Here is an 11,043-nt window from a genome sequence, read left to right on the forward strand (position 1 = left end):
TTGAAATTATTACTCTGTAGGCATGATCAAGTACCAGCAGACTGACAAAAATTGCAGTGACATTAGGCCTTGTAAAAACCTCTGGCTCAAGAAGTCTACACAACTGTGGCCAAAAACAGACCACTGTTGGTCTCAAAGATCATTTATACCATCCAAGTTTTTACAAAAAGATGGATTTTTTAGTTTTCCACATTAACAAGTCATTTCCTTGTTAACTGAAAATGATTTTCTTGGTTGAGACTGCTTTTGACAAGTCTCTCTCAAGAGAATTCTTCCCTCTTCTTTTACTACCTATAAGCCATAAAATGGTTTAAACAGCGAGTATTAAGTGCCTTGGAGTTGAGGATATCAAAGAAAGCAGGTTAAAATATATAATTTGTTTGCCATCACATGGACTTGGGAGTGCCCACAGCTACAGAATCTCAGGGTGAGAAGGGCGCCTGGTTGTTGTTGGAGAGAGAGGATCTGCCTCTCCTGGCCTGCTTTCTGTAGCTGCTTCTAAGAACAGGAGCAAATAGACAATGACCCCCTCGAGGAAAGACAGGAAAGTGTCCGTATACAAGAAACCTGGAGTCACAGCAGCTTTCGCTCAACTAGCTTCTATGGGGCGAACTAGGGAGGCGAAGGGTTTCCATTCAGCAGAAGTAGCAGCAGACCTGCGGACGCAGGCAGGACGCTCGGTCAGGTGTCTAGAAAGTGTATCTTTGGAAGCCCTGGGCGACACTCAGCCCCTCCCAACCATTCCCAGTCATTCCCAAGCGCGGGTCTCAGGAGCGGCCTGGGATAAGCGCGGTGTGACGGGCGGCGGGCCCGTGGGCCAGCTGTGCCTACAGTAGCCCCACCGGAGCGGCTGGCTAGGGGTTGTAAGGAGTTGTATGCACCAGGTCTCTTGTCTGCCTCAGAAGAGAGGTACAGATGGTGCAGAAGGTAAGAGCTTGGTTCTGGGGTCCCCGAGGCCTGCGTTCAAATCCTCATTCCGCTGCTTGCTAGCCTGGTCACCCTGGGGTAAGTCATGGACCCTACGGAGCCTGAGGTCCCTCGTTTGTAACATGGTGGGGAAGTAGCATCCACACCTCAGTACTGTTCTCCTGGGTCTGGAACGCAGTAAGTGGTTGATGAGTAGGCGTTATCGTCATGACTACCTATTTACAGGAATCCAAAGCAACACAGACCTGTTGTGATTCCAGTTCATCTGCCATCTGGGTCAAATAACTGTGCCATACTCTAAAATTAACATAAAGTGAAAGCCTGACTGAATGAGTGCTGGTCAAATGCCCTGCTGTCCTATTTCGAGCTGGTAATTTGGGTTTCCATATTGCCTATAGTTCTACTCTCGGTGTCGTTTTACTCTCAGTATTCTAAAACAAAAATACGAAGATGGGATGCTCAAAGCCCAGGAGCATGAACAATCACTCAGATATGCCCCGACCCACCCCCACCTCCACCCCAAGCTTTGTTGTGAGTTTCCTTGATGGTTTGGGTGGCCTCACATGGGACTCTTCAGCTAAACAAGAGTAAGATTCCAAGACTGGATTACATACGTGACTGGCAGCTTTTCAGCCGAATTGTTTTATAAAGCCCATAAATTTACTCAGAATTCAGTTATCGGCTGGATGGGGGCAGGAAGGAGGTGTGAAACCACAGAGTTCTGAGAGAGAAAAAGAGTAAATTAGATTGAAATTTACCCAAAGGATTTAAAATGTGATTTACCTGTGGGCCGGTTCCTGATTTCAAGTGAAAACCAAAAACAAGTTCAAGGTTCACAATTTTTTCCTCATTTTCTTTAGGTTCATCTACTGAGTCCTAAAAAGGAAAACCAAGCACCATTTATTCTTGATGGTACGTTGTGTTTTTATTTTTACTTCTCATGTAAAAGAGATTTCTCAGCACTAATGTTTCCATTCTAACCTACTGATTCATGTTTGGTTATTTTGGATTAAGCTCCAAATTACAATTACTTAAAGCAAGAGAAATGACACCTTAAGCCTTTGAGAACATTTCCACATGATTTATCTCACGAGCTACAAAGTGAATGTCACCGTCTTACAGCGTTTCACAATGCATCTTGCATTGTGCAGTTTTACCCTAGAAATGCACTTAACACCTAGAGATGCACTAGGAGACTTCACTCTGAGAGTTTCATAACACTCGAGATATTTGCAAGCTATTCCCAGAGAGGAGCTGTGTGCTTGCTAGAGCAGATGAGGATGAAGGGCCAAGAAGAGGAACAGAATGAACCTTCAGGAGCTTAGAGATGGAAAACCATAGTTAGAGAGCAAGAAGAGTTCTGTGTATTAATTGCAAATATCTACTAATTGTATAAGAAAATATGCCATATACCTTTGGACTATATTCAAAATAATATGTCAAATATACTAACATATCATTCAAACAATAAACCTCCCACCTCCTCGCCCTAGTGCTAGTGATAGATAATCCAGAGCCCTAGGGTGTGAATTCCTTTAGTGACTTATGTGTGGGACAAAGGTCTCCAGAGACAGGTGGGAGGCCACTGTACTAAGCTACAGTGTTAGTACTTATATCCCCTAGCCACTAAGGTGACATGTGTTGTTCTTATCACGAATATATTGTTAATATTTCAACTTGCAGGAATCAAGCATGTTCAATTTATGTACATCCTAAGCTTCACTCAAAGGGCCTTTTGTTAGATAAAGATTAAATTTCACTTCAAGCAACAGGTCCCGACATTGGCAAATTTAGGTGTGGATGTGGCAGGTGCATACATCAATGAAATAGCACATTCTCGGTAAGAAAAAAACCAACCTTTCTTACCTTAATTAGTGGTGGGAAGTGAAACAAGTTTAGGTAATCATGGGTTAATTTCTCAATGGCAGACTGTAAAAAAACAAAACAAAACAAAACACATGACTTTATTAATGATCCAATAGTGCCCAGAGAGGATTAAAATTATTGTGCACGTATAAAGGCATTCTTTATTTATGTAGCCCATAAAATATCTTGGGGATGTTACTATCCACCATCTATGGAGACTAAAACTGATTGTTCAAAGTGTTATAGGTAGTTTGTAATTATTTCATGGAACAGGCAGATATTTTAAAGATGTTAAATCTCAGATGACATAATATATAAAACCACTCTTCAAACCCTGGTAGGGTATACTTGTGACAAGTTCATGTTCTAGTATACAGAATGCAGTTGTCGCCCTGAGTAACTGTGGGAAAAACAACAAAGAACATGAATATATCACCAGAGACTTTCATCAAGGCTGAAATGTCGCTAAAGGGTTTACTGCATTGTAAGGGCTCTTCTATGGGTATGTGTCCAACACTCCCCCGCCCAATGGAGTACAAAGAACTCTTAAAGGAAAGGAGGACAAGTTAAATTATGATTTTTTTAATACTCATCAGGTATAATCCAGCTTTTCTGTGAACTGAACATATCACGTAGAGAGTAAAAAAAAAGTGCCAATGTGAGAAAAATTAGATGCATTTTTCAAAGTGAAATGAAAGCTGTTGACACTTGACAATGTAATGAACACTTATGGATATTCAGCCCTATTCCTTCCACATGGTCCCTCCACATGAAGGCTTCCGGGCACAGGGAGAAGGATGCTGAGACGGGCTGGAAGGGGCAACCGCGTGGCAAAAGGGTAGGCAGAAGGACTGTTCACTTTCGTGACCTACCATGTAAGGGCTGAGAGTCTCTCTGTGAAAGTACCCAGAAATGACTGTGCTTTCCTTAGTGAAAGAGCAGAGAATGGAGGGCACATTCTCACCACTGGAGGGTGATGGTGGGTGTGGTGGGTGTGTGTGGGTGGTGGGTGGGTGTGGTGTGGGTGGGTGTGGTGGGGCGGGTGGGGGTGGGTGTGTGGGGGTGGGGGTGGGGTGGGTGGGGGTGGGGGTGGGGGTGTGTGCGTGTGAGTGTGTGATGTCTGACAGGTACCAGGAGGGCTCCTTTAGTCTGGAGGTATTCACCTGGTGTCCTGTCCCCAGAGGCCCAGCTCAAAGCATTATTTATCCTCATATCGCCATGAGTATATACAGATCTCCCAGAGCAAGCTTCCATCAACCTTTCCCCGTAATCTTTCTCTGTCCTAGAAGCTTATTTGTCAGAAATACCCATGACCCAGCTGAGTTTAAAGGAGTGCCACGTGTTGGCTGAGCACCCCATGAGTGGCCAGTAACATAGCCATGGTCTTGGCAGGTAGGTGGACGATCCATATGCCTGACTTCTGAGACTCCCCTCTCTGGGAACTGTCTTTATGCACATAAGCATTCTCACCCATGAGTTTCAGGGGAGTCTTCGGTACCCCCACAGATAATTGGCCTGCTCCTTCTTTTGGAGCTCAAGGCACACACCGTGCTTCATGAGCAGAAGACCGCTGCACTGACCGCATCCCAACTAGCTGCTTCCAGTGAGGGCTTTTTCTCTATGCATGTGTTCCTTGGCTTCTCTGCAGCATTAGACTCTGTTTTTATGAAGCTTTTCAACCTATGGCATCTGTGATACCGTTCTCTCCTCCTTTTCCTACTTCCTGGGCGGATAGGCCCTCAAATAGAGAAAGCTTCCCAGCTGGAAGACCGTGCGTGGTCAGGCGTGTACGTGCAGCTGTGCTTTCCTTCTTTCTATTTATTTATTGAGGTGCAATTCACTACCATGAAATTAACCATTTTAAATGTGCTGAGTCAGCAGCATTTCGTATCCTCACCATGCTATGCGACTACTACCTCTGTCTAGTTCCAGAACATTTGGGGACCCTGTGCCCATTAGTAAGCAGCCCCCATTCCCTCATCCACCCAGTCCCTGGCAACCACTAATCTGTTTTCTGTCTCGATGGATTTACCAATTTTCTGGATATTTCATATAAGTGGAATCCTACAATATGTGACCTTTAGTGTCCGGTTTCTTTCACTCCGCGTGGTGGTTTTGAGGTTATTCCATGTTGTGGCAAATGTTCACAGTGCTTTCCTTCTTGAACCTGAAAACAGATCTCTTCCCCATGGAATCCTTCCCTTCTCTATTCACATTTTCATGATACTAGCTAGGCCTTATTATTTTGCATCATAACCTCTGAACTGGTCTTTCAAAACCCAGCCTCTCCTTTCTAATCCACTTCACAACTTCCAGAAGCAAAGTTTTAAACATGTCAATTCTCAAAACTTCCAGTACTCCCCAGAGCTGGTCCAATTCCAGACCCCTGGCCTGAAGCCCCCTGAGCTGTCCAGGGTCTGGCCTCGCCTCTCCCCCACTTTTGTGGCATGAAGCCTACCCCCAACTGAGGCTTCCATCGACAGAACCACCTCTTGCTCCTTGCATTGGACCTGTTTTTTTCTGTTCCTCTACAACCTCTTCTGTTTCTTTCTCTCTTAACTCCTTATTCTGTCTGGATTCACATTCTTGCCTTTCCTGCTCCTGTCTACATTTCAAATTCTGCCCTTCTCCAAGATCCAGTTCAGGGGTCCACCCTACTCCAGGAAGTTTTACCTCTTGCCACCCCCGACGGCCCCTCCCAAGCAGAGGTAGAGAATAGCTCCTTTGCTCCCAACTGCCAAGACTCTTATGAGAAGTTGTATGTACATGGTTTCTCTCTTCTCTGGGACGTACACTCCTGAAGGGCAGGATTCTCCTTGGTATGTGCACAGGCCCCGTCTTGCAGTTAGTAGGCATTCCCTCATTTTGTTGAACAATAATAAGTTTGGACATCGCTTGCCCTGATACCAACCAGCTCGGAGGGGGCACTTTGTCCTAGGCCAACTCGGGATATTTAAATCACTATGGTTTTGTGATTTACAGCTTGCCCACCCCCTTTCCTCCTGACAGCTCCTTAAGGAATGTTGGGTCCTTTATCAGAGATGGCAGAGGGGAAGGGGACGTGGGAGCATCTTATTTGTCTTCTGCCAAATAGGACAAGATTTACCACATTGCTCTGTTGGAACCCTGAAACTTCTCTGCACTAGAGAAAATAATTTTTCCTACTGCAGCCCATCTAAGCCAGCTTAGCTTTTCAAGATGGGCATGCCCACACCCAGAGGTCAAGATTAGATTACTTGCTAGCCTTTGAGATGTATGTTTATGCATGAGGTTTCCTACCCATATCCTTAGAGGGAAAAGATAGTGAGGTTAAGGCGAAGCCATCATCCAGTGGGTGCTGAGGGGCTGTAAGGCTATTCCTTGCATGGGTCCAGGACCCACAGAATAGAGGTAGATGGGTTGTCTTTGGACCTCAGAGGGGATTTCTTTAGAAAGGCCACATCGGTGGCTCTAACCAAAGTAAAGGGCCAAGTAGTTGGTATGTTGGTAGAGACTTGGTGAGATGTGGGTTTGGCTAAGAAGCTGCTTTTTCTACATTTCCTTCTTTGATTTCTCTTCTTTCTAACCTGTGCCCACTCCTCCATCCACCCACACTGGGGTTGAGGAGGTTCAGGGAACAAACTGATTTTATCCTAAGATCTCTCTTGAAACAGACCTCTGACTAATAACAATGTCCACACAGATGCCAGCAATTATTTGGTTTGAGTAACTAAAGAACAAGACAAAACAAACAGATCTGGTTGCTAAACTACCAAAAAAGAAAAAAGAAAAAGAAAAAGCAACAGCAACAAAAGCGGGTTTAGCTTTGCAACTGTTCAAGACTTCAGTTTCAGGGTACATGTTAGGATTTCCTGAGAAAATGATGAAATCCCCATGTGGTGGTGTCAGTTCCAGGTCAGAATTACAGACATGGCAAACTGAAGTCATGTCCCCACGATGTGAGGTGCTACGGTGGCTTAGCTCAGTCTGTGGACAGGTCCAGCATCCTTAGGGACTCCCAGTGGATACCTAGCCTCTCTGGCTTTAAATGAAGTCGCCTCCTTGCCTCCTGGGTGGATGGCAGTTCCGCGGCCCCCCCACCGTCAGGTTTCCAGGTTTTCTGGCACACTAAGCTTTGTCCCACACCACGGCCTTTCCCCCCGGCAGTGCCGTACCCCTGGAACACCTCTTCCCCAGCGTCCCCTTCACCTAATTCACGCCTGCTTGTCCTTCAGCTCTTCTTCTTTTTTTTTTTTTTAAGATTTTATTTGCGAGAGAGAGAATGTGAGACAGAGAGCATGAGATGGGGGAGGGTCAGAGGGAGAAGCAGACTCCCTGCTGAGCGGGGAGCCCAATGCGGGACTCGATCCCGGGACTCCAGGATCATGACCCGAGCCGAAGGCAGTCGCTTAACCAACTGAGCCACCCAGGCGCCCTTCAGCTCTCCTTCTTAACTTCTCTGCAGAAGACTTTCCTCACCCAACCTCACTTCTCCTTTGTGGCATTTCCTACAACTGTCATTTGACCATTCTTGCATGATTAACACCTATCTTCTCTACTAGATTGGAGACTTCCTGAGGCCATGGAGTGATATTCAGGTGTATCTAGGTGACTTCTGCTGTGCCGGATGTTAACCCTTTTGCTGTTGGACTATGAGGAGGGAGTACGGGTCCCATGGGGATGGCAGCTAATTAGGAGCTGGTGCGGAAGTATTCAGTATTGGATCAGCCAGTGCCTTTGTGTATGTGTATCCTCAGCCTCTCGCACAGGGTCTGCTACAGGGTAGGCGCTCAGCAAAGACTGTTGACCGAACGTCTTCCCTCTCTGAGGTACCTTCAGGTGAATGATGTGCCCTTTGGAGACAATGCCCATGTCTTTCAAGTCTTCTTCCTCCAGAAGAAGCAGTCGCTTTCCTGTAATGTTGTTTTCCTTAAACAAGCTTGCATATACGCTCATCTCTGCTGAAGAGTCTCCTGAAGGAAGGGATCAGAAGGCAGAACAACATTAGAAGAAATCCTGTCCAGAGCAAAGTTAACTGCATGAATTAAGAAGGTTAAGTTATTCCACTTGCCTTTTCTGACGAGCTGCTGAACCCAAAAATACTGTGAAAGAGAGGACATACATGGTTTTGAAGATTCACACGTGGTCAGTGGCCGACTTCACAGTAAAACACACTTTTCAATAGATTAAAATATCTGTAATTTTCTGACTCAACCACAAAGGTAAAATGAAAGACATTCTCTTTATGGTTTTAAAACTTCAAGCTTTCAAGTAGGAGATATCCCTCCCTGTGGAAGTCTTGGGACACTTAAGGGAATGTTGGTTTTCCTCCTTATTTGGGAGATTTTTAAAAATCCTTCAAGAAGGTTCTTACTTATAATGATTTTTCTTTTTATGTGCTGGTGGTCCCTGGGGTTGCTGAGAGGTACTGGTTTCCCCGGGAATTGTATGAGGAACAGGGACCACACAGCGGTGGACAGAGGAGTGGGCAGAATATGCCCTGTGTTCTAGGCCTGGTCAGGAAGTAGCTATGTGGCCCAAGACAGGTTAAAGCTCAGAACTTCCTGTATAGAATGAAGTTGGACCCAGTGACCCTCAGTCCCTGAATTTAACTTGGCACGTGTTTATTGGTAGCCTCTCACATAGATGGAAGGGAGGCCAGACCCAGTCCCAGCAATTCTCTGGGGAGCCCTTAACCCTGGGATTTTATTTACATGGCTTGAAAATCACTCGACCTCAGAGAAAAGACTAAAAATAACTATTAGAGCTCAGTGCTTTTTAAAAAATTTCTTCTCAAATGAGAGGGGCCAACTTTGCAGCTCGGGATAAAGAGATTCTATCCAGGCCCATGAAAAAGGAGATCCTAAGTTCTTTTTCCTTGTTAAAGCAGGGCTGGTGGAACTTTACAATCAAGGAGGCCCAATGAATGGGAAGAAGTGGAGACAAGTGGTGCCAAGTTTTCTTACACCCTATGCTATAAGCCAAAGTTAGCTAATGTTGAAAACAGTTTTACTTCACCAGAATACAGTAGGCAGAGAGGAAAATGCCCCAGTCCAGAAACCAGGTTGAGTTAGGTAAACAGACCTTCCTAAGAGTTTGCAGTAGTGAGTTTGTACCCTGTGGCATCCGGTCTGTCCCCTAGGGTAGGGGCTCCCTGCGGCCTGGCATTACAGCTGTTTTTCATATAATGATACCTTGAGCATATAAAGAGGACCTGGACAGGCGTAAGCCCCTGAGGTCTCTGATCAAGAATTTTCTGGGCCTTTCACTAAAGAAACAGAGAGACGCAACAGGCTAAGAAGGATTACCCCTTAGGGTTTCTACCCAAGTGTAAGGTATAGAACTTCCTTTGGACCTAAATAATCTGTCCTCATCCTTTGGCTCCAGCTGCAGAGAATGTCTGGGAGCTGGCGGCCATTCCTCCTTGGGAAGGCCAGAGTAAAGATGAACCTGTCACTTCCAAACAGGCCTGAGGTAGGAAGGAAACCCAGTTCTGCAGAATCCCAGCTAGCACTGCCTTTACCACATCTTTTTCCGCTGTGGTTCAAGTCCATCCTTGGTATTATAGGAAAATTTAAGATCAAATTTTTTTTTCACAAATGTTCATTCGGTATCCTGGATCACTCCTTTAACACTGTCATTGGTATTCATGGTAGTATTCTGGAATACCTTTCAGAGCAAATAGGGAGGTGGAATCCTCTTGTAAGATTTGAAGAGATACTTGCTTTGCTCTTGAGGCCTTATTTTAAATCATTACTGCATTAAAAATAGAAAAGCAAGGAATTTGTCAACTTCTCCTACTTAGACTTTGCTAAGGCCCAGACCCCTCGGGCTGCATTTGTAACTTGTGGACGAACGTCTGAACCACCTGCCCGGGCCAAACGAGGCGTTAACAGAAGCAGGCTTACCACGTCGTCTTCAGTCCACGAGCCAATCTCAAAGGAGGGCAGCAGCTGCATGGGAAATACGAACGCAGTGAAAAACAAAAGCAATATTACCATTGTCTTTTTGGCTTATCCCTTGTCTTCCCATTTCAGCTTTCCACTGCTGCTCTGGCTTGGTTCCTCCTACAGGTGAGGTTCCTGACCGTATGGGCCATTTCTCAGTGCCCCAAGCATTGTGCCCACAGAAGCCAACCACGGGCACCAGCTCCTCTATGACAATTCCTTGCACTTGGCGAACTGTGGCAGCGGGACTGTAGATCTTGATACCGTCCTCTCTTGGTACTTGACACACACATCTCCCTCAATGGGGCTTGGCAGTCAAGAGTTGCTGACATTTGCCAGAAACCAGAGCCGCCCTTGGAATTCACAGTCAGCATGAAGATCACATGATTACTAAAGAAAACTCCAAAGCAACTCTTTGGTACTCAGATGACTTACATGCTTCTGCTCACAGGAGAATTTCTAAGTGTTTAACCAAATGACTCATTGGCATTAACCAAGTATTAGGACCCATGGATGAAAGACGAGTTAGATGGGACTCTGTCCCAAGAAACCCAGGTTGCAGAGTTTGCTATAATGGAAACTCAACTAACCTATCAGGGGTAGACACGAAAGGTGCCTTTGCAAAAGAACGTTGGCCTGCATCATTTGCAAAGCCAGAGAGCTACTCGTTTCAATATGTGCCCATGGCCACAGACTAAATGAGACATGCCTCCATAATCTGAAAAATCTTGGTGTGTCCTGTGTCTTGAATTAAAGTTTGCCATAGGCATTAGCTTTAACTAACTTATCTTGCCAGAATGGTTGGATTGCTCATAAGAGAACATGGCAAAGTGTCTTTCAACCTTTGTTACAGAGATTTTTTCTGTGAATGAGTGGAAAAAAGAAGTTGAATTTGGTTGCTTTTCATATTACTCTCAAAATCAGAGGGTGGGTGAGTTAATCCTTCTAATCTGCAAATATTTTGAACTCACATGCTTAAATCCCTGCTAGGAAAAGTATGCCCCTCCCTTCAAGCAGCTTTTAATTTAATTGGGGGTGAAATAGATATGAAATAGATATGGATTATAGATGGAGGAGTTCAAGGCTACCTTCACGCTGGTCTACTCAGTGCCTGGCATACAATCCTTGGTAAGTTTTTGTTGAACCATGTTTTTGAATGAATATTCAGAGATTCTATCCAGGCCCATGAAATTTAGTTAAATGTATTTAACTAAATTTAACTAAAATGCTCAGTTCTCTGGGTTTAGCACGGGAAAAGCGAGGGTTTCACAGACTAAGATGGGGGAACAGAAGGCATGGTGGTTTGAGCTGGGTACTATAGGGC

The 11,043-nt window shown here is 45.1% G+C and overlaps 1 protein-coding gene across 5 annotated transcripts in view; it reads right to left on the reverse strand.

The window, feature by feature from the left end:
• The window catches only part of MAP3K20 (mitogen-activated protein kinase kinase kinase 20), a 186,570-nt gene that overhangs the window by 29,962 nt on the left and 145,565 nt on the right, over window positions 1–11,043 (reverse strand). For all 5 annotated transcript variants that reach the window (XM_035007745.1, XM_035007744.1, XM_035007746.1 and 2 more), the window contains 5 exons: window positions 9,681–9,725; window positions 7,844–7,874; window positions 7,606–7,745; window positions 2,794–2,856; window positions 1,711–1,803 (listed from right to left, as the gene is read on the reverse strand). In XM_035007745.1, coding sequence (XP_034863636.1) covers window positions 1,711–1,803; window positions 2,794–2,856; window positions 7,606–7,745; window positions 7,844–7,874; window positions 9,681–9,725 — 372 coding nt within the window. The remainder of the gene's footprint in view (window positions 1–1,710; window positions 1,804–2,793; window positions 2,857–7,605; window positions 7,746–7,843; window positions 7,875–9,680; window positions 9,726–11,043) is intronic.

This window comes from Mirounga leonina, unplaced genomic scaffold, assembly GCF_011800145.1.
Source record: "Mirounga leonina isolate KUSES-001 unplaced genomic scaffold, KU_Mleo_1.0 Mir_151, whole genome shotgun sequence".
NCBI classification, from domain to species: domain Eukaryota; kingdom Metazoa; phylum Chordata; class Mammalia; order Carnivora; family Phocidae; genus Mirounga; species Mirounga leonina.